This window comes from Centroberyx affinis, unplaced genomic scaffold (genome assembly GCF_046629955.1).
Source record: "Centroberyx affinis isolate AG114_WGS23_722 - 3 ecotype Tasmania unplaced genomic scaffold, CSIRO-AGI_Caff_v1 ptg002420l_1, whole genome shotgun sequence".
Taxonomy (NCBI): domain Eukaryota; kingdom Metazoa; phylum Chordata; class Actinopteri; order Beryciformes; family Berycidae; genus Centroberyx; species Centroberyx affinis.
In genome coordinates this window covers 60,225-85,000 of record NW_027280666.1, presented here as the reverse complement: position 1 = coordinate 85,000, position 24,776 = coordinate 60,225, and the positions used below count along the sequence as shown (strand labels likewise).

At 40.7% G+C, this 24,776-nt stretch overlaps 1 protein-coding gene across 1 annotated transcript in view; it reads right to left on the bottom strand.

The window, feature by feature from the left end:
* Positions 1-24,776, bottom strand: part of LOC139656236 (extended synaptotagmin-2-A-like) — a gene marked incomplete at its 3' end in the record, with an annotated part of 67,356 nt that overhangs the window by 8,069 nt on the left and 34,511 nt on the right. The window contains exons 7-8 of the mRNA XM_071533743.1: positions 22,768-22,857; positions 6,320-6,375 (exon numbers count right to left, since the gene is read on the bottom strand). Coding sequence (XP_071389844.1) covers positions 6,320-6,375; positions 22,768-22,857 — 146 coding nt within the window. The remainder of the gene's footprint in view (positions 1-6,319; positions 6,376-22,767; positions 22,858-24,776) is intronic.

Here is a 24,776-nt window from a genome sequence, read left to right as displayed (position 1 = left end):
AGTACCTACCTACACACACACACACACACACACACACACAGACAGGGTGGGGCGATCCCAGGTCGATCACAGCAGACACACTGGTGGTGTTTTTTTTTTTTTTTCCTGCAAACTCGTCGAACAAGGAAAGCTACATTTGGCAGGGCGGAGCCTCCTGGTGTGTTTTCTGTGCTGAAAACAAACAGACTGGAGGAGCAACAGTGCAGCCGGGCAGTGTGTTGACTCTGTCCTGCTGCTCATGTTACCGCTGTGTGTCAGTCCTGCTGTCCCCGTGTGTCACTGTGGACTGTTACTGTGAGGTGTGCTGTCAGTCCTTAAAGAGACACTCCACTTAGTTTTAACACGGGGGTTATTCAGCACCTGGCCGCCATGGAAACCAGAATATAAACGACTCACCAAGATCAGACGCAGCTGGACGAGTTTGTAGCATTCAGATTTTTACTTCCCCATTCATTTGAATGAGGCAAGAAAATAGACTGAAAACTGACATTGAGCACGTTTACATGCAATATTCCGATATTAACCCGATTAAGACAATACTCGGAATAAGACACTGCCATGTAAACAGCATTTTCTGATTACCTTAACCCGAATAAGGAGTAAGCAATAGTCGAATTAAGACATGTGGAGTATTCCGATCTTAGTCTCATTACTGAAGTGCGTTGTAGACATGTAAACACCTTCATCACACTGTGACGTCCTGTCAGATACGGCAATCCAGCTGCTTGATGACACATGCTCCAGCTTCCAGCGAGTGTTGCGCAACTTGTTTACAGAAGAAAAGACGACGGCCACCGGTAAAAAGAAGTCCCAACATTTTGTCCCGACCACGGCAGCAACATGACAGACAGGGGTTTCAGGTTCAATTTCGGAAGGAAACTCGGACACAGGACGTAATGTTGGCGTGTCTTCAGTCATTAATCGGACTGTAACTGTGACTGTAACATGTAAACGGGAATATGGATGGAATATTCTATAAGCAACTCATGTAAACACCTTAATCAAAATATTGTCTTCTTTAGAATAAGATCAATAGTCAGATTATTGTAGTCCATGTAAACAAGCGATTTTTTTCTGACCACTAGAGGGCGACAGCGACCGCAACACATTTTGTAAACACACACAGCAAAGCTCCTGGGCGACGGAAGCCCTTAAGGACAAACCGTGCGTAAAGGCTAACGGCTAAAATAAACGTTACTACGGAGAAGTGTCACCAGAGTTACCAGTCTCACTTTGACAGATTTTTCTCCCGCTGAAGGTCACATGACCCACAGTGACACGTGAAGAGGCAGGCAGCAAGTTTACCAGTTGAAAACTCGTTTACTCGCTCGCTTCATCGATTCGCCGTTACTCCGGGCCGACTTTGACAACAAGCTTTAGGAAAGAGGAGAAAACAACAACACAGCTGTTTGTTTATATCGTTACGTCTCACGGAAATCTCCAAGTAGCACACGGTAGCTTCAGGACTGGTTACAGGGTCTGAAATCGCTTATTGCAGGTTTAACACGTCGGTGAGCAGATTCAGCAACAGATCCTGCTGCTGTGATTTTCAACTGACTGTTGGTCGATCGTTTTAAAACAGAATTTCGCCAGTAACACTTTACAATAAGGGTCACTAAGTTAAGGGTTAGTTAATGCTTAATAAGCATTAACTAACCCTTAATTAACAGTTAACTAATGTGTCTGGTAATCATTTACTAATGGTGTTCATGTTAACTAAGGTATTAATTTATACATTATTTAATAGTCATCTTTATAAACTATTAAATAATGTATAAATTAATACCTTAGTTAACATGAACACCATTAGTAAATTACACATTAGTTAACTGTTAATTAAGGGTTATTTAATGCTTATTAAGCATTAACTAACCCTTAACTTGGTGATCCTTATTGTAAAGTGTTACCATTTCGCCAAATACCATTTTTACTGATAGAAGAGAACATAGCGGAGGGATATCATTTAGGAGAGATAGTTCCTGTTTGTGAGACCGGATCTACTTTTATTTTTATATACTAATTTTAGAGTAAACCAAGAATAGAAATGCAAAATGAGGACAGATACAGGATGCTTTGTCTTAAAAGCAGGATCTGTTGTTGAATCTGTTCACAAACGTGTTAAATGTCAGTTTTCAGTCTATTTTCTTGCCTCACTCAAATGAATGGGAAGTAAAAATCTGAACGCTACAAACTCGTCCAGCTGCATCTGATCTTGGCGAGTAGTTTAATCTATATTCTGGTTTTCATGTTAAAACTAAGTGGAATATTGCTTTAATATGTCTCCGATGTCACAAAGGAAAATCCCTGAATTTAATTGCATGCAGTCCAGTAAATTTGTCAGGGGGCCTCTAACATTTCAGCTGCATCTGATCTGACTTTATTCATCCACTTGTACTTTGCACCTGACGACCTTTCCCTCTGCCGTAAAGCACTTTGGAACATTCGGTTTGAAAAGTGCTTCACAAATAAAGTTAGTTGTTGTTGTTGTTGTTGTTGTTGTTGTTGTTGCATCTTCCTCAAAAGTCAACACCACACTGAAACAAAACAAAAACACAGATCCTGTCCAGAAACGTTTCCACCAAGCCCATCCGACATCTCGTCTCCGTCTGCAGCAGCCCTCCCTTCATCCTCACGTTACTATAAATACCGACACTTAGCGGGGGGAAAATAACGCTCATAATCCATTATGTGATGCAGCGGTTAATGTGATGGTTTGAGCAGCAGAGGGCTTAGGCTGCCTGTCTGTCCGCTGGGAACCTCTCTCATTTCCTCATTATACCGAATGGAAAAAAGGCTCCAAACAGCACAAAGAGCTCGGCGTGGTGTTTTAGTGCCCTAAGTGTTATGGGTTCAAAGTAACAATCAGTCACATTTTCACAGAAATAAATGTCCATTCTGCTGCTATCTCTGTGTGATATAACACAACAGCGATTCAGTTCTGGAGACAGTTCAGGAAAGCTCTCAGGAATTTGATCTCCTGAAATGCAAATACATGTGAAACATGTTTTCCCACCATGAAAGGATTACATGATGCGACTAGAAACAGTTAAGTGATGTTTGATGTTAAAACGGTGCGGTGGGAAGTGAGGCTGTGGAGGTCAGGGGGGGGGCGGAGACAGGGAGTTCAATTCCCAACTCATTCGTTTATTCGGATCCCCATTCGCTGCCACTAACGTAGCAGCTACTCTTCCTGCGGTCCACACACAAAAAAAACATAACATATATAACAAGACATATAACACATGTAACAAGTCTCAATAAAAACATATTCAAGAAATAAAAAGAAATAAAAAACTAAAAATCACAACACGTCAAATTGCATTCCATCGTGGTTGATCAGGTCGGTTAATTAACGTTAGGGTTATTGTTAATGAGTTTTTTTAGTAGTATTTTAAAACTTGCCTTGCTGGGTGTTTCAATACCAAGAAGATTTCTACTGTGAATGAAGCTTTCATTTTTTAGTTTTTCTTATTTAACCATGACCAAAGCCGTACCCTAACCTTAACCAAAATGTTTTAGTTGCCTAAACTTAACCGTTAGCCAACCTTTCTTTTCATGGAGGAACGTCATCTTCACATAATTTGTGTCCACAACACATAATCTGCCTTTCACGACTTCATGTTTATTTCCCAAAATTTTATGAGACTGTCTTCAAACACCCGGATGTCTGGTAGCTCTTTACTGGGAAAAATCCTCTGCCACACAGGAAGTGATGCGTTTTACGTTTCCGGTTTGTTCAGAATCAACAGAAGAAGAAGAACTGGGTAGTTAGCATGAGCAGTGATAGCCACCATGGCTGCACAGACAAAGAAAAGAGAAACTCAAACTGTATCAACAGAAAATCCAAGCTCCGCCCACACTGTTTGATTGACAGGTGATCTGTGAGAAGAGCAGGGCAGAAACACCACAGTGAGGCTGAGCAAAAAAGATGGAGACCAAAAAATATAGAAATGTAAAACTGAGCACCACTTCAAAGAGTTAAAATATATATAGCTTTTTTAGGAAAGAGCACCAGCACCAAAAACTGGTTTTCAAAAGTCTTAAAGCAGCAGCAGCCAAGACCAGCACATCCTACAAAAAACCCTGATGCCTTAGACCAGCGGTTCTCAACGTGGGGTCCGGGGACCACCAGGGGTCTTTGAGAGGGCTCAAGGGGGTCCCCAGCAAATTGATAAATTGTTGAACATCACCACTATTTCATTTATAAGAAGTTAACACAATTAGAGAATGTAGAAGAATGACTGTTTTGATCATAGTTTCACTGTTATCTCTCTACCTACAATACAGATAGTCATGGAATTCTGGACAAAATCATATCTGACAATAAAAATATTCTCTGAGAGACAAAATCTCATCAAATGGGGGTCCGTGATATGAAAAAGGTTGAGAATCACTGCCTTAGACAACAGTGTTACAGCTTCAGTAGAGGTATTTTAGGATGGATATTTATAATTTGTGGTTTAAGAGACGTTGAGAAACAATGGGAGTGTAGAGGAACTGTGGTGAATACAGTGTTTGTGTGTTGGTCAATTTCCTATGACAACTCATTATTATGTCAAGTGAGTGAGAGAAACAGAGAGAGAGAAAGAATATATCACTATATATATACTGCAGTCTCACTGTGAGTCATTTGAATAGGAAAATTGAAGTAATGTCCTCTAAAGTTATTCAAAGTTACTCAAAATATGCTCAAGGTTTGCATTGCAAAGTAAGTCTGATGTGTTTATCCTGAAATATTCTCAAACAAAACACAGGGTGAAACTTTCTGGGTTCAGATCCAGTTCCTCACTGCAAACAAAAACAATGAAATATTTGGAAACCGAATCAAAACTCAAATGAGAAAACCAGTTGCTCATATGAATTCAGAAGTACTGGGGTTCATCAATACATAAAAGTAAAAATCAACACTTCAGACATTTAGGAAACAGTCTAATTTTCACATTGACAGCCATGTGTTATCTTGCTGTTTTCAGTAGCTCTGGGGTCTTGAACCTGATGTAAAATTCCATGATTTTTCCATGACTTTCCATAAATAAGTGAGAGAACTTCCACGACCTAAAACATTTATTCCTTCCTGGTTTGTTAATGTTGCTTTTTTTAAAGGTCTGGTTTCCACTGAAAGCTGAAAAAGCTATATTCCTGTAAAATTCCCTGATTTGAACTGTGACTCTGATCTGTGAACTGATCAAATCCCCTGACTTTCCCTGTCTGGAATACACTTCTCCATGATATTCCCCAAATTCACAATGTTTTTCTGTGACAGCAGCGCTACTTGATGTGAACTTATTCTGCTTTCGGGCTGCAACTAACGCTAATTTTCATTATCGATTCATCTATAGATTAATTTTTAGATTAACGGATTAATGATTTAGTAATAAAATAATCTAAAATAATGACAAATGCCCATAACAAGCCCAAAGTGATTCTTCACATGTCTTCCTCAGTCTGACCAGCAACCAACAAACCAGAAGTATTCATTTTATAATAAGATGAAACTGAGAAAAGCAGCAAATGTTTGGTATTTTTACTTAAATCTTTATTTTAAATCATTTGATCGATTATCAAATTTCATTATTTAAATGTATACACTTTCTGTCGATCAAGTAATCTATTAATCGACTAATTGTTTCAGCACTATTCTGCTTTGAACTCCAACAACATGAAACGATGAAGCGGCAAGAATCCCCGTTTGGAAACTGTCTTTTCTCTTGCCTCCTTCCACAGAGAGGTCAGAGGTCAGAGGTCAGCGACAGAACAGCACCGCTGGAGCTGGGGTGTGTGTGTGTGTGTGTGTGTGAGTGAGAGAGAGTGTGTGTGTGTGTGTGTGATATACTGGCATACTGTAGTCATCTGTGACACACACAGAACATGTGCACTGTGTGTGTTCAAGAGCACGTCCAACGGAAACAAAACACACACGCTTATGACATCATGTCTCTTTGTCTCACACACACACACACACACACACACACACAGACACACACACACACACACCTGCTCTCTCTAATAGCTAGCTAGCTCCCTGAGGACCTGAGTGCAGCCACCTGGCCTTGCTCAACAATGGAATCTCTCTCAACACTACATGCGTGTGTGTGTGTGTGTGTGTGTGTGTGTGGGATGTGGCAGCTCTCCCCACCACCTGAACACAGAGCTGAATAGCTTGGTACAACAGATTATTTAAAATGAAGATAAATGGGCACACAGACCAACAAAAGACAAGACAGACGTGCAAACAAATGAAAAGATAAAGAGAAACACACACTCACACACACGCACACACACACACACACACACACACACACACACCGCAGTCACTTACTTGACACCGGGAATGTCCAGCATGTTTGTAAGTCCGGTCCAATTGATGTCCAGCAACTGAAAGGGCAGAAAGAAAACATGGAGAAAATCTGATTTAGAGAGATGAAGAAGACACAAGACGATTCATTCCCAGTTTAGATCTCCACATCTGAAGAAGAGCTCCTATCAAAGTAAAGCACATTATCAGTTATTACTGAAGTCAGGAGTCATCTTGAGACCTTTGCTTACAAGACAAGTTTTGTTTCTGAGGAGAGAATCGGCTTCGCTTTTGAACTATCCAGCAATGAATTTCAGTTAGCAATTTTTTTTTCTTTTTTCTCAGAAATACACGTTGTGATTTTGTGATAACATGCATATGTGAGAAAGAAAAGACAATAACCAGTAACAATTATTAACAATTTAAGTTTGGACAGGAGTTTTTTTGGGTCGGTTGAGGTCAAATTTTCAGGTCCAACACAGAGAACCTCGAGGGTTTGTGAGGTAGAACTTGAACTTTTATTAAAAATTATATCGTCCAGTCAATGTTGTCTACCTCCGATATGAAGCTCCTCCCTGACTGAATTTTATTATGATTTTTATATCAGATGCCTGAGCAGAGAAAGGCTTTTATATTTAAATATCTCAATTCTGGTTCAGATGATTTTTTTCACAACTAACTGTAATTTTTTGGGAATGTTTTAGCATGAAAATAAAAGATAGTGAATATCGGCAATTAGCAGCTTCAATCAAAACATATCGGTATGAGCCTTCAACAGACAATATCAGTCTAACCCCAATCATGATTATTAAATCTGTATGATTTGTGAAAAGGATTTTACTGCTCTTTTTGCATCTTATAAGCAACATCTTGACTATTTTCCACTACAGCAGACTAAATCTCTAAATCAATTCAAATGCTTCAATATTGCCAATATTCTGATTATTACTTGTGGAAACTTATATTATCACAAATGCATATGATTATACACGGTTAATATATAATTCTATGTCACACTGTTATATTGTAGATCATACACACTTAAAGACGCACAGCTGCTGTGTTTATGTGAAAAAGAAAAAGAGAATTATTCACCTACAGGCTCGGTTAAGGTTAGGACAGGAATTTTTTTGGGTGCAGGATGAGGTGAAGTCAAATTTTCATGCCCAGATCTCTCTCTCTCTCTCTCTCTCTCTCTCTCTCACACACACACACACACACACACACACACACACACACACTGTCTCATCCCTTAACAACAGCGTCTTCAGTTTTTTCACCGTGTCTCCCTGACATTAAAAGGCTTGCCAAGCTTTCCCCGGCACTGAGCACTGAGCCCCACTCCTGCACGTCACGAGCTCCCGGCCGACACGGGATCATGACTCAGCAGCGTACAGGAGGCCGAGGAGCCGAGGAGCCGAGGAGCCGAGGAGCCGAGGAGCCGAGGAGCCGAGGAGCCGAGGAGCCGAGGAGCCGATCGCTCTGCCCCGACGCTTATCGACTGGAGCTGACAGAACACCATAATCGATACGACGGGCTGATTCGGTTAGCCTAACGTACGGAGAGGAAACGCACAGAGAGGCATCGGCTGTCTTCTGAAATGATTCGATTACAGACGCTGGGAGAGAAAGTCAACATGGAATAAGTTGGTTCATTACATCCACATCTAACTCGGTTACAAAGAAAACAGCACTGGCAAAAACTGTCATTATTAACTTGTTATTGTATCTTGTATCCAGACCTATCAAGCTTATTTTAGGATTTTTTTTTTTAGTGAAATCATCTCACTGCACTGGCAGATCATTTTTTCCGGTTTCAACAAATTAGACTCTTGTTTCCAGGAGAATGTAACTTGTTTCAGGACATTTACTTAAGTGGTTTTATGATAATTTCTTCATCATTTTGGCATGTATCAAGTGAAATTTTTCCTGAAACCAGCAAGAGTATCTGCCAGTGCAGTTGCAGATAATTTGACTAAAAAAATATCATGAAATAAGCTTGATAGGTCTGGAAACAAGATAAAATCACTGGACAATTTGTCATTTTTCTGCAGTGAGCTTATTTATCCTCAGAAAAAAACTTGAATTTGTATATTTTGATTCTACAAAGTAATGAATGTCAACTTGTTCCTTCCAAGGCAAACTACTAGTTCAACCTACTGGCATGGAATAGAGAGGAAACAGGGACAACTAAGTTCATTACATCCACATTTAACTCAATTACAAAGAAGCAGATCTTTCACTCTGAGGAACAAATAAAACTGGTACCTGAGAGTTATATTTCGGTTTTAGAAGGTGCAAATGACCAGTGTAGGTATGTCAATATTTCCTAATATGTACCATTTTAGCAGAAAAAGTACAAAGACATATCATGTTTTTGGCCTTTTTTCAGAATATTCTTCTGTCCATATTATATTACTGACTGTTTCTTTGCTCTGTATGTGAGGTCTTGCTGTACCTGCACCATGTGCTGTGTCATTAATTTAGCTGTCAGCTTCTCTGCACCAATTTCACCGAGACGCCATCCTTCACATTTATTCACAAATCCTGATTTAGAGAAGAGAATGTCAGAAAAGAAACGCACAGTAACCCGGCTCCTGGCCATGCTGCGGTTCAGGTCTTATTCAGGTGAACCTTTGATCCTCTGCAGTCGAGTCTCTGTGTTGTGAATGAAAACGTTTGATACTGTGCCTGTGTTGACTAAAGCACCGGTGATTACTTTGGGTGTGCGTCGGCTCAAAAGCAGAGTTCAAAAACACCATCAAAAAGGGGAAAAGGAGCCGGGATAGCAGCCAAAAAACATATTTTTAACAACCTGAGATTGTAAAAAAAAAAAAGGTTAACAAAGAAAAATTTAATCGTTTTTTTGAGGCTTGATGCTCTGGCTATGGTGTTTTTGAGTCTCCATTTAACACAATATTCCCGTCCACGGATGAAACAAGTATGAAAAGGTTCGGCTGCCAACTCCCCCATTCCTCTTTGACTGAGAAATAATAGCTTAATTCTAAATGATGATCTGATCCCGTTAGTTTCTTTCTGAGTCTGAGTTTGAGCTGATGACGAAAAACAAAAGTGAAAGATTTAAGATGTTTCCACGTTTCATATGGGAGCGAGCCAGGCATTTTGACCCGGATTCTCATAATCAGGCGAGGTGAGTTTGACCTGGTTTTCCTAACCCAGATACATGCGTCGACACAAAACCAGGTTACTGGAGTAACCGGGTTAAGAAGCAAATGTAAACACAGCCAGTGAATCCATGAAAACTGTAAAAGAGAAACGCTTGGCACTGCATTGGCATTCAGATTGAGAAGGAGCCAACTAAACCGTTAACTAGGAAACACCAGACTGAAGATTATCCAACACGACAACAATCCAAAACACAAATCAGGGTTCCCACACCTTCTTAAACATCAAATTCAAGGACTTTTCAAGGACTTTCCAAGGCCCAATTCCCTCAAATTCAAGGACCCAACACGGCATAGTTTGAGACACAGATCAACGTTAATTACTGTTATAACACTGAGAATATTCCCCTTCAGTCACTTTCTCCAGGCAGGGAAAGCGCGTGAAACAAGGAGGACAGACGGCGGGAGACACACATGCAGACAGCAGAACGTAGCCTATTTACTAAAAAAATATCAAAAGAACTTCAATTTCTATTCTTGCACAAAATATATAAATTCAAGCACTTTCAATGACCCGTGTCTATTTATGTCTATTTTTAAAAACTTGATTTTTTTTTTCTCTCAAATTCACAAACTTTCTAGGATTTCAAGGACCCGCGGGGACCTTGATAAATGAAATAGACAGCTATTCGGCTACATTATCACATTATTACAGCTATTACACACTACGGTACATCAGGAAGAGAGCCATTTTTAAACTCGTGCCCATCACCAAGAGGAGAGGAGGCAACGCTGAACGTCTCAAATGGAACATTGTGGCATCAAATCCACAGTTAATGAAAAACAAGCGGCATGAGAGCGGCAGAAAACCGAGCGGCACAAAGCTCTCATTCACCGCACACCGTCTCATATTCATTACCTTTAATGAAAAAGAAAGTCTATATCTGAAATAGGTTCATTTTTCAGTAATTGAATCAGGCCATCTCTAAGGATGCTGAGGGAAAAAAACATGGGAGGTTTGCACTCTCAAACGCTATGAAATGGGGACTAATGAACACAAGCTAGTGCTGTCTGAGACTGAGAGTTGATATGTGTGTGTGTGTGTGTGTGTGTGTGTGTGTGTGTGTGTGTGTACATCCACAACCACTTGGCACAGTAAACTAATAAAGAAAATCCAGCCGGCCTTAGGAATGAATGCAAACAGACTAACACATGTTCTCATAAATTGAAGAAATCTGATGTACAGGGAATGTGACTATGATCTGAGGACATACATCTGAGTCTGTTAAAACACAAACAGCTGGATTCACCCTGTTTACATGCACACAGTGACAGAGCTGTTGGCCAAACCCTGGTTAAGGTCTTATTCAGGTTAATGTGTTTATATGAATCTTTGATACCGACTGATGCGACTGAGTCTCCTTGTTGCCATGAATAAACCAGTTAACACAATATTCCTGTATGAAGCTAGAGCGGTTCGCAAGACAAAAAAAAAGTATGAAAAGATGCAGCCGCCATCTTCCCTCTCCCTCTGTGGCTGAGCAGCGGGTTACTTCTAATACAGAGGAAAGAAAGGATGATCCTAACAGTAAGTCCTGCTCACCCCCACCAAATCGAGAGGCCGAGTTTGATCAGAAAAGTGAAAGCAGTTAGATGTTTGCATGCCACAGCGACCAGTTTAATATCAGAGTATAAGTCAGGCATCTTAACTGGGTTTGATGCTTGGATGCGTCGACCCAAAGCCAGATTACTTGAGTAACCGGATTAAGAACAGAACATCTGTGTGCATGTAAACGTATGTAAACCCATGCCATGTCACCCAGTTAGTCAGACAGGAATGGCCAACATTCACTACAGTAATTAACCATCCCAGGTTCTGCCCAGTGAATCACAGCACACATACCTGACACACCCTGATAGCAACTGAATATCAGGTGACTGGCCTGCCATGTCAGCTAGTAGCAGCAGTAACAGTAGTAGTACTAGTAGTAGTAGTAGTAGTAGTAGTAGTAGTAGTAGTAGTAGTAGTGGTAGCACTGATGATAGTAGTAGAAACGGTAGCAGCAGTAGTATAAGTGGTAGTAATAGTAATGATGAGAATAGTAGCAGTAATGGCAGCGGTGATGATGGTAGTAGTAACAGTGGTAGTATTAGTAGTAGTAGCAGTGGTGATAGAGGTAATAGCGATAGCATTAGCAGTACTAGTTGTAGTTTACTACAACTAGTACTAGTTGTACTACTACTAGGACTAGTAGTAGTAATAGCAATAGCAATGATGTGGTACTAACAGTAGCACTAGTAGTAGTATTAGTAGTATAAGTAGCAGTAGTACTGTGGTACTAACAGTAGCACACAGTAGTATTAGTAGTATTAGTAGCAGTAGTACTGTGGTACTAACAGTAGCACTAGTAGTAGTATTAGTAGTATTAGTAGCAGCAGTAGTAGCAGTAGTAGTAGCAGTAGCAGTAGTAGCAATGATGTGGTACTAACAGTAACACTAGCAGTAGTATTAGTAGTATTAGTAGTATTAGTAGTAGTAGTAGTAGTAGTAGTAGTAGTAGTAGTAGTAGTAGTAGCAGTAGCAGTACTAGTAGTAATACTAGTTGCAGCGTTATCAGTGGTGATTTTCAGTTAGCACAGTATTTATAGTTATCACTTTATATTTCTATCTTTACATCTTTTCAAACATGACTCAGCCAATCAGAAGTGAGGAACAGAACTGTCAACATCATCCTGCAGCTGCCTCTGGTCAGTCTGTCTCTGTGTTCAGCTGCTGACCGTGTGACGAATCACATCTACTGTCCAGCTCACAAGACCATCACCAGACTCCACCAGCCACCCTCCATATAAGGAGTGTAGGCAGCGTGTCGGTCGTCAAGGTTACCAAATATGTGGACCAAACAGGGGATGGTGCGATGTCACTGTGTATGTGTGTGTGTGTGTGTGTGTGTGTGTGTGTGTGTGTGTGTGTGTGTATTAAGACATTGATGTTTCAAGACAGAAATCTGTGTTTTTGTGTGGGTGTGTATGAATGAGAGAGAGAGAGAGAGAGAGAGAGAGAGAGAGAGAGAGAGAGAGAGAGAGAGAGAGAGTGAGTGAGTGAATGTGTGTGTGTGTGTGCGTCACAGTCTGTCTGGAATAAAGACTGACCGCAAAGCTGAAAAAAGGTTGTAAAAGAGGCTTAAAATGTCAAGCGCTGTGAGCCGTTACTAAGACTGAAGCAGCTGAAGAGCAATGAAGAAAAGGGATGGATGAAAAATAAAAAGTCGAGAAATATCTCCGCTCACATGCAGAACATATAAATCTGAATCTGGACACTTGAATGGACCCTACAGCTAAATGCATAAATTAATTATAAAAAGAAGACAGGAAGGAGGAGGAGGGGGGTTAGACAGTGAAAGAGGGAGAGAGAAATAAATAAAAGAAAGAAAAACAGACCGAGAAAGACAGAGTAAAAAAAATAAAGAAACGACGACACAAGCAAAGAAAACAACTCACAGGGAGACAAAACGGGAGGAAGGAAAGAAGAGGAAAAGGAAAAAGCAAAGGGGAAGTTAGAGAGAATGAGAGAACCAAAGACAGAGAGAAAGAGAGAAAGTCAGGGAGAAAAAGAATAGGAGAAAGAAAGCAAGAAAGCAAGAAAGAAAATAGAAACAAGCAAAGAAAACAAATCACAGGAAGACAAAACGGGAGGAAGGAAAGAAGGAAGGAATCAAGGGGAAAAGAAAAAAGCAAAGGGGAAGTTAGAGAGAGTGAGAGAAACAAAGACAGAGAGAAAGTCAGGGAGAAAGAGAAGAGGAGAAAGAAAGAAAGCAAGAAAGAAAGAAAGCAAGAAAGAAAACAAAGGCAGTAAACAAAGCTACACCATAGAAACCGAAAGACCACAAAAAGACCAGAGAGAGTGAGAGAATCAAAGACAGAGAGAAAGTCAGAGAGAAAGAGAAGAGAAAGACAGAAAGTAAATAGTAAACAAAGCTACACCACAAAGCAAGAAACAAAACAAGAAAGCAAGAAAGCAAGAAAGAAAGAAAGAAAAAGGCAAGAAAGAAAGCAAGACAAAAAGAAAGAAACAAAGACAGTAAACAAATAATAAATAATAATACAGCAGCATTTGGAGGAACTATTTAATTACAAGAATCCAGCTGGCTGGTAAAATAGTGAATGAATTTTGGGGTTCATCATCCATCGCATCAAGTGGACAAACATGTTATTCCAACAAGGCCCTAAGTCTCTAGCCAGACTCTTCTTCTTCTGTGGTTCCTCGGTGGTGGAACGAGTTACCAAACTCCATTCGATCCGCAGAGTCCCTCTCAATCTTTAAGAAAAGGCTAAAGACCCAGCTCTTTAGTGAACACCTTCTCACCTGTTGGTCACTGTGGAACCAAAAAAACCCAAAAAAAAAACAAAAACTCTTTATGTGCCTCTATGCTCTGCCTCGTAGCTCCTCTGTCCTGTTGGACCAGAACTTAGCTTTATGGCTCTTACTCTCGTTGTTCTCTCCTGACTAGATCCTTGCTTGTGTTGCATTAAAATCTCATGTGGATAAAAGCATCTGCCAAATGGGAAATTGTAATTGTAATTGTAATCTAACTGACAAAGAATCAATCGTAGAACAGAATGATACGGGACAAACACAAGGAAGCAGAGCAAAGCACAAGACACAAGAAAATTTTAGCAAGACATAAGCAGCCTACCTATTCTACACAGTCTAAACTTCCCTAACTTACTGTCCAAAAAAAACAAAGGAGTTCAAAACTCTTCTCTTAAAAACTCTCTACTTAAAGGGGCATTAAGTAATCTATAACTTCTGTTAACCTCTACTGGTGAGCAGGAGGAATTGCAACAACACCAACAGGTCGATGACAGTTGGAAATGCCAGTAGGTGGGGGTTTTGGGGGTTTTAGGGGTTTTGGGGGTTTTGGGGGTTTTGGGGTGTCTTGAAACAAGGAAGGATGGAAATCTGAAATCTAAAAGTACATCAACTTTTCTCCAGTCGCTCAAGTCTGTAGGAAATAAATGGACTTCTCCTGATTTTGTGATTGTGTTGCTGGCAGTCTGAAAGCATGGTTACTCTGTGTGTGTGTGTGTGTGTGTGTGTGTGAGTGTTTCTCTAGAGTGTATGCATGTCTGTGTGTGACACTGTGTTTACATGTGAGAGAGACAGTGAATGTACGTGTGTGTGTGTGTGTCTGTACCAACCCATTTGCATGTGTCTGTATGTGTTTTCTATATCTATCCCAGTGTGTGTGTGTGTGTGTGTGTGTGTGTGTGTGCGTACTGCTTCCTGTGGTCTAGTCAGCTCTAGATGCAGAGCGACCGGCCGCGGCCCACAATGCCGTTCTGCCAGCCTGGCACAGGAAGAGATGTCAGCAGCAGGGGCATTTCACCACAACTCATCACAGGAAATGATGGCTGCTTGTTGCCAGAGAAACGGCTCCCAAATTTGAGTTTGAGGTTGTAGGAATATTACATAAGCCTCGCTAATACTTAAGGTCTCATCGTGAAAATTGACTGACTCCACGCTAAAAAGACTTAGGGTTCCTCAAGGGTTCTTTGGTTAGTCGTTCTATATGGAACCATAATGAAGGAAATGATTGATTTGTTCAAATAAAGACAAATCAGAATGAAGAACCCAGCGTGATTCTTTAAAAGTTCTTTTAATACTGATGCTGATTTGGAGCATTTCATGTGTTCTTAAATGGTTCCTGATTTGAGCCTGGTGCTGTAGAGCAGTGGTTCTCAACGTGGGGTCCAGGGACCACCAGGGGTCTTTGAGGGGGTTCCAGGGGGTCCCCAGCAAATTGACGAATTGTTAGACTTCAGCATTATTTCATTTACAAGAAGTGAACACAATTAGAGAATGTAGAAGAATGACTGTTTTGATCATAGTTATCTCTCTACCTACAATACAGATAGTCATGGGATTCTGGACAAAATCATATCGAACAATAAAAATATTCTCAGATTTGGGCTCGAGAGACGAAATCTCATCTAGTGGGGGTCCGTGGCCCATAAACGGGTTCTTTATAGCACCAAACAGGGTTCTGCTATGACACAAGACACAATAACATTTTCTGGTACTGCATGGAACCCTGATAGTAGAAAACTTTGGATCTTTCATTTGATGATAAAAAAAACTGAATTCTTGAAAAACGGAACTCATTCTTTTTTTTTTTGTACCAGCAACTGAAGCATCCAAAAGTTTCTAATCTACATGTCCCACCAAATCAGGATTGGGGTCCATTCGTGAACTGAACTGAGGCTGCATGGGAAATTCCAGTTCAGTTCCTGGAGTTGGAATGTGAATGTCACCCAGCTGTAAGGAAACTGGATTGGAACTGAATTGGAATGACAGGAAGAATAATTGAATTGCATTAAATTCCATGAAATTTGCACTGGTTAATTCAGCAAATTTCATCCTCCTGTACGAATGAGTTTCACAAAACACAGAGTTTGGGCTTTTCGCTGATGGACATCTCGCCCCCGACACTGAGCGGCACACACCAGCAGAAGCCCAAACATGGAGGTAAAACCGGCCGATACTCGGTGACACAGACGCTCCTCCTTCCTGACGAGCCAGACTGTCAGAGCCTGCAGCCGGGAAACCAGCCAAGACAAGACTGGGACCCACAGTGAGGTGACGGGCTGTGGTGGATTTACTCAAGTACTGTACTTAAGTACAATTTTGAGATACTTGTACTTTACTTGAGTATTTCCATTTGATGCTACTTTATACTTCCACTCCACTACGTTTCAGAGGGAAATATTGTACTTTCTACTCCACTACATTTATTTGGCAGCTTTAGTTACTTTTCAGATGGAGATTTGACACAATGGATAATATAACAAGCTTTTGAAATACAGCACATTGTTAAAGATGAAACCAGTGGTTTCCAACTTTTTTGGCTTTTGACGTCTTACAAAAAGCAGTGTGTAGTCGGGTCACATTTCAGATGTCTATGAGTTGTTAACAGCTCCACCAAATAGTGATTTTTCCCTCTAAACCTCACATGGTTTCATTTCAATCAATGTTCAAATGATCCAATATTTCAGCAAAAATCAAAGATTAGAGAAAAAGTCCAAAAACTGAAAACAGATTTGTGTATCAGAACTTTGTTTTTTCTTCTTTCCTCTCCCATTAATCATCTCACGACCCCTCAGATTTATCCGGTGACCCTTTGGAGGGGCCCAACCCCTAGGTTGGGAACCACTGGACTGAACTAGCTAACTGTATATAAAGTAGTTCAAACTAGCTCCACCTCCAGCAGCTACAACAGTAACATGCTGCTTACACACTGATGCTTCAGTATTAATAATCTAATGATGTCATATATAATAAAATATCAGTCAGAGGGACCAAACCACTACTTTTACTTTAATACTTTAACTACATTTTGCTGCTAATACTTATGTACTTTTACTTAAGTAGGATTTTTCATGCAGGACTTTTACTTGGATGGAGTAATGGAGTATTTTTACATTCCTGCATTGGTACTTTTACTCAAGTAAAGGATCAGAGTACTTCTTCCACCACTGGGTACGGGGAGGGCAAACACCACCGGCAACCAGCCACATGCTGGTAATTTCAGGCTGCGGTCGGTGAGCTAGTCTACTGTGGCAGACACTTTGGCAGGTAACCAGCCGTCACTGGAGGCTCCTTCCTGCTCCTCTTATCATTGTGGCTGGTAAAAAGTTTCTTTTAAGTGTCAACTATTCTCAAGTTGATGCCAAGTTTTGGAATCTGCCAGCCGCTGAAGCCGGTGGCAGAGAGTCGGTGTCCTGAAATGACAGCGGCATTCGACTCAATGGTAACACTTTACAATAAGGGTCACTAAGTTAAGGGTTAGTAAATGCTTAATAAGGGTTAGTTAATACTTAATAAGCATTAACTAACCCTTAATTAACAGTTAAATAATGTGTAATTTACTAATGGTGTTCATGTTAAGTAAGGTATTAATTTATACATTATTTAATAGTTTATAAAGATTACTATTAAACAATACCACTAGTAAATGATTACCAGACACATTAGTTAACTGTTAATTAAGGGTTAGTTAATGCTTATTAAGCATTAACTAACCCTTAACTTAGTGACCCTTATTGTAAAGTGTTACCGACTCAATATAAGTGGTTCAGCTGCAGAGTGACGGCTATTTTAAAAAAAAATAATGCAACTGACACCACAGTAGATCGCAAATGCACCACAGACACAGTTTTGGTCACAGAGACAAGAATAATCACAGCCAGGATGTTTGTTTTCATCTCCACATTGCAATATATATCCACTGTGGAAAAACAAAAATCGTTACCTGAAGTTTATCATTCGATGTTTTTCTAAAGTATAGAGGATCCAGCCTGAGAATAAAGTCTCACTTTGACAACCAGGGGGCTTGAGTTCCCTACTGTCATTAAAAAAGTGCCATCGCTTGCTTTCATTTTGTGCTGTCAATCATTTCGTAAGAGTATAAGTGCCACTTTTTTTTTCTCCCCAATTTGTGGATATTTTATTTTGGGACACAAGTCTTCACTTGTCAGGCAGAGCAGGAAGTCTTGTCAGTGTAGAGGGAGTGAAACATTTTTTTTTTTTAGTCTAACACCCAAATTCTTCCCACCGGATTTCCTTGTTACACTTGTTCAAACACAAAGAGAGTGATTCACTTAACCGCACGTGAGAGACAGTACTCGTTTTTTTTAATATATTTCTAGAATCTGCTCTGTCAGCATTCCTTTATGTGCTAGAAGTGTGCTTTTCACTATAGAAGTGTGATTTTCAGACTGTTCCTCCAAACAAGGGCAGTGAATGGAGACAAAAAAAACCCCACAATTCTCCAGTAGTCTCTTCTACCAGAGCAACAGATCCCAGAATCACTGATTTGGGGGTTTTATCATGGAGGAAGCTGTAAAAGCTGTAAAAAGCCAAATTCAGACAAACGGTGTGTGTTTAGGCATGTATCTACAGGGTCACAGACAGACACAGACTGATAATGCACAGACTATTTATTTATTGCTATTTTAATTGCATATTGCAGTTTTAAGGCCACAAAACCCTACAGGGAGACCGGTCCAGTCTGCTGAGGCCAGCGACAGTCTGACTCAGCACCATGTGAGCCGTCAGCCTGTTGCATCACAAGTTAAAACCGGCAGTGGGATTTGGTTTCATTATGATGTTGCTATTATGAGTTAGCTGTGAAAATAACACAGCTACTGTACTGTACGTCGGAGATCTTGCCAAGCGGCAGCCGGAGGGTTAATTCAGCCGAGTCGGGCTTAACGGGCAGCAGAGACTGATCTGGAACACGCCCGACACCGCCAGCCTCCATCTGACTCAGGACAGGAAGTGCCTTTGATTATGCAGATCTTGGTATGAGAGGAGGAGTCTGTCTGATTTATATCAGGGTTATAAATGTGTATCAGCTGACGATGAGCAGACTTGATGTTTGTGAGAAATCAATAGGAAGAAGCTGAGGTGACTTGTGTTGTATTCAGGGCTTCACATTCACTTTTTTGCTCACCAGCCACTGTGGCTAGTGGTTTTCCAAAGTTACTAGCCACTCAGCATTTTCACTAGCCACGATTTTGTTGTTGGGAAATTATGTTTTATTTGATTAAAGTTGACTTTGGTGTGTGGGCATCATGCTCAGTGTTTCCCACACATAGACTTTACTTGGGCGGGCCGCCCAGGTATATTAATGGCCGGCAAAGTATATCTGGCGAACCCATTTTAGCATTTTTTATTTTTATTTATCGCTCACTTTCTCTGTACCTCGCTCTCTTTCTCTGTCTCTCTCTCTCTGTGTCTCTATCTCTCTCTGTCGCTCTCTCTCTCTCTCTCTCTCGCTCGCTCGCTCACCGGACCCGTCTGTTTGCCTCCCATTACACACGTGGGCATGAGGGATATGTTGCCGCCCGCCAAAGTGGCGAGTCAGAGTGACTGTGTTACTCGCCACTGCCAAATTCTACCTGAATTTGGCGGGTGCTGATGTCAAGCCCCGGTTGTATTTATCATAACTACTGCAGAAACGATTAATCGATTATAATTTTGATAACTAATCATTTTAGTCATTGTCGGCCGAGAAGTAAAAATACCATACGTTTACTGGTTGCAGCTTCACAAATGCCAAGATTTTTCCGCTTTTCTCCGTTTCATATCATTATAAAATTAATACTTTTTTGGTGTTTTTCTGGCTGCTGGTCAGACTAAGGAAGACATCTGAAGAATCTCTTTGGGCTCTGGTAACTTATGATACGCATTTGTCATTATTTTGGACATTTTATGGGCTAAATGATTACTCGAAAAAATAAACTGATAGATTAATTGATAATGAAAATCGGCATCAGTTGCAGCCCTAATCATAACCTATAATAACATAACATATCACATTTGATGGGCCCTGTTATCCAAACTGCCTTACAGAACTATGACAGACATGCATTTTTAGTTTTGGCAGCCCTGGTTGGAATTGACTCCTGGCAAAAAAGCTGTTAACTTGACTTAAACATAGAAAATAAAATTGAATAGGCCCTATGACAACAAAAGGAAAAAACTATAAAGTATATGTGATGCAACAGAACAGTACTGATGCTGGCTCCTCAGAGTGCTGGAGCCCTCTGGGGCCAATTGCATAAAGCTAGTTTAAGACTAGTCTAAGCCTTAGACTGGTCTTAGATTCTCAGGTTGGAATAGTCTAATTAAGACTGTCTGTTACTTCAATATTACGACTGACTTATTTTGAGGTAGGAATGTTAGCCACCTTCCCCCCCGGCTAATCTTGATTTAAGAACTTTGTTGTTATGGCAACAAGTTGGCCTAACTGGCAGAGTGGAAAGTTTAAATACTTAAGTTTGACTTAAGGTCACATGTAAGTCTAAAACCAGGTCTATCTTTATGCAACTGGCCCCTGGTCTTCTTCTGTGGTCAGGCCTGGGAAGGATGTAGCGCTGACTGCCTGAAACACGGCTCATCTGCAACCTCCACCCAGATGCAGAGGATATCTGAATCCATTTTTGAAAGATGAGTGATGCTATTTCTGAACGCCCCCCCACCCAAAGGCCCCGACAGAGGAAAGCTGCATCACTGCAAAAAATAACTCAACTCTAATTATAACCTTTATTCAACCAGGGATTGTTTCTTTTTTAGCCCGTATGTTCTTTTTCAGCAACGCTCTGCTTCACGTTCACACAATTATACTCGGTCTCACCTGGGAGCCGCCCAGTCCGACCGCAGTCTGTAACTGTCGGCCACCTGGGCAGACCACCAGGGCACCTGGGCAAGTTATCTGCTGAGGGAAGGGAGAAAGTTACGCAATCACTTTCTCCAGCCCAGATGTTCTCCCGGGGTTCAGAGTAGGAACGATGGGTTTGAGGTCTAGTCCACACACTAATCCGGATAAATTTGAAAACGCATTTTTTATTTCTCCGTTTTGGACTTCCATCCACACTAAGCCGGCGTTTTCCACCACAGAGAACAGAGTTTTCCCAAGTGGATCAATTTGAAAAACGCCGGTCTAGTGTGGACAGGGAAAACGCTGACGTGTGATTGTCATGTGATCTCAAACGTATCGTTGTCATGTGATCCATCCAGGCTGAATTGGCTGTTTCAGTACCTCAAGGAACTGCTGGTTGTGGCTGGAGAACCCCAAACCCCAAACTTGCTCACACAACTCGAAGTAGAGAAGAACAACTCTTTTCACTTTTTGATCTAGGCATTTTTTCAGAAACTTAACTTGCTGACAGACTTCCTTCTTCACGATCGCTCTGTAAAAACAACAACCTTTTAAAAATGCCGGTGACAGAAAGCCGGCGGAAAGCTTGTGTTTGATGGAAATGGCGTAAAGCGGCCCAAGCGGCGGTTCAGTGCGGACGTGGGGCTTTTCACAAACACCGGTGTGGACAGAAAACTTCCAACATGAAAACGCCGTTTTCAAAGACCCGAGTACTCTTCCTCTTCTGATTTGGGAGTAAAAAGACATTTTTAGGAGGAGAAGGGAGCGTTTCGCTTTTGATGGCGATGCTCCCTTTCCTGAGGGAGCCGGTATCAAACCCTGAATCTGGAAGATAAAATGTGTGGAGGCGCAGGAAGGAAGACGGCAGCCAGCGGGAAGGAGCGGACTGATAAACAGCGGCTGGGGATCGGCCGGTTAGGCATCTGACACGGCAAACACTGTTTACTCTGCTGCACCGAACAGCACTGTAGGAGCTGGAGAGGCAAACTCTCACAGTATCTCCCAATGCTCAAGGACTTCAGTGTCCCGGTTCCATGTTCCTGTGATTGGTCAGGACTTCATCGATGAAGGTCTTGCTGGTTATTAGTCCAGCCTCCATTGAAATCAGGAGTGTTTATGGTCAGAGAGATTAGTTTTTTTTTTGCACAATGCCTGACTAACATGCTATTTTTGCACAATAAACAGTATATTTTGGTGTAGGTTTTTATCTCAGTGTGTTTGTAAAACTAAGTTAAAAGAGAATTTCCCTACAGGAATCAATATTAAGTATCACATTATTATAATTTTAGTTCATAAGGTAGAGACTGCCTAGCCACAACACAACACCAACACATGTCATATACAGTATATGATGCCTGGGTGTCATGAGTGACCACTATCAAATCATATGTCGGTACTTTAATCAGAATTATCAATCTGAATCTGAATCACAATTGATCTGAATTCAAATCTGTCATGTATCTATATGTTATGACTCTTCCATTTTGTCAACCAGTCAGCCAGATGTCCACCAAACACTCGGTTTTAGTCAAGTCATGTCCAGACAAGTCTTCTGTACAGCCCAGTTACAGTCTCAAAGGGCTTCACAACGCCCACTTTATGAAAAAATAAATGAAAACGACGCCCCCTAACCTTAAAGCCTCCCTGAGAAGGAAATACTCCAACAAAAATATTCAATATTTAATATAAAAAAAACAACAACATCTACTAGTCCTGTGGTCACCAACTATGTGCCATCAAGGACCAATAAATATTACAAAATACTCCATTTATTTATTATATATCATATTATAATTGCTGTTGTTTGTGTTGTACAGGATTGAAGATCACTGTACAAGTCAACCAAAGCAGAGTTTTCCCAAGGATTTAGAGACAAGACGCTCTTGATGCATCAGTGATCATTTGTACAGCAGTTTATAAATTTCCCATGATGCCGTTGGAACCCGACAAGAAAGCACAACACTGCAGAGCGCAATCGCCTCCCCCCCCCCCCCCCCCCCGTGTAAAAAGACGAGACATCGGGCCTCTGAGGTCTTTCAGCGGGGACGCTCTGCTGCTGCTGCTCCTCAGTGGGAACATGAGGGAGGTCACAGTGACAGGACGGGGTCAAAGGTCAAGGTACTCACGGGTTTCTTGAGGAAGAAGACGGACAGGGCTCCGACCAGAGGCATGTCCCCCAGCAGAGGCTCCATCACCACTCTCAGCACCCCGTGAAGCTGGACAGAAAGACAAATAACATGATTACCAAACCAAAACCCTTCATTTTATCCCTGAAATGTCCTTAATTTGTCCATTACATTAACATTAATTATCCATTAAAAACAAAAAAAGTAAGGTTAGTATCATGGGTTTATAAGGGAATTATTCATAGATTGATTCTCAGAGGAACTAGTAATTAATGGATTTTTCATGCCTTTTGGTTTACAGGGTTATTAAGTGGAAATTAATGGAAAAGTTCCTGCCTCCCTGAACTTTTCATTAAATTAGAAAGTAAGGAGTCAAGATCAAGGGAGCCTTCAAGGAGGTTTCGATCGGATCTCCTCCATTAATTAATGGATTTTGCATTGTGAATTAATGAAAATGTATGGTTATTTTAAGGGATTACTGGTTTGTAGAGGTGGTACATATAATTTCATTTTCTTTTTTTTTTTTTTAAACTCGTCTTAAAACCTGTTGTTATTCGTTGGCTTTTCACTGTGTCTGAAATATTCTTTCATGCTCCATCGCTCTTGTTTTTGTGCTTATAACTATTCTCTTATTCTCACTTTTTAGGTTTAATTTTGCTGTTGATGTTCGATTCTCTGTCTCCATTTCCCTGTATTGTCATTTCTCCATTTTGTAAAGCGCTTTGCTACACACCGGCTCTGTGTTCTTTAAAGCGCTATGTAAATAAAGTTAACTTGACATTTGGCTGTCTCCACTGTCAACACACTGTACAACGGTAAGAATGAATACCTTGTTTTCTTAAATCTCTGAATAAAAATATATATAAAAAAAACAAAAATACCTTTGCTATCAGGCATAAGAGAGACATCGCTCTGATTATATTGGTCTGTCACAGATATACATTAGTGTTAGCATACTGTATATTGTGGCTATAATGCACCATTTAAAACGAATGAATAACGTGATAGTGGCAAAAATGGAGATTTGAGGGATAATTTAGAAGGAGATGCCAGTATTTCAGCTAATCCACAACAGAAATATATTCATCAGTAGATATTTCCCTCCCCAAATATTGATATTGGTGCCAAGCTCACTGCAGTTAATATTATGCAGCTTGTCTTCTGTATTGTATTAGAAGGATTTCATTGTTTCATGCGTGATGTGAGGTGCAGAATTTTTCACGATTGATCAACTCCATGTTTGCATAAGGTGGCTAAAATATTAACATGTTAAGTTTTATAAGTTTGACCATCATTTTCTGAGGGCTTGAGCACTTAAAATAGCTGTAGGCGTCTCTCTAAATTAGATTAAGCATGCAATCCAGAATTTAACTGACCATCTAAACGTTGGCTATATTCACAAAGTGCATGTTTTTACTTGTAGATGCAGAATAAGCATCTACATAAATAAGTGCAGTGAAGTGAAGTTTACTGTTGAAAAGATTACAAAATGTAATCAAACCTTTTCATGCCATACGGCAGGTAAACATTGGAGTGAACATTTCCTAGGAGAAGTTAAGTTTTTTGACTGAATGTTTCCCCCCCCCCTGAGCTTTTCATTGTGAAGGCTGCTGTTTTCTCGGCAGGCTGAAGTGACTCAAGCTTCAGAAATGCAGACCGGCCGTCTGCAGCACCAAATTTGGTTGCAGCTCTGAGTAATCAAATACCAACATTTTGCTCATTAAAATGGGTGCAGTGGAAAGATTGAAGATAGCCTTTTGCTTATCTGCCCTGGGAGAGAGAGAGGATACTTTAGAAATCATCTAAACTGTACAGCGGACCACACAGAGGAGTATACAGTTTAAGCAGGTTGAGATGGTTGAAATTGAGATGATCAATCTCTCTTTCAAATGAGACCCGAGCAACACAGCAGCATCACGACAAAACCGCATGACAAAAGTTGATGTAACCTGACAGTAAAAAAAGAGGAATTCGCTCTGCAAACTTCCCAGGAGGATGACTCATCAGAC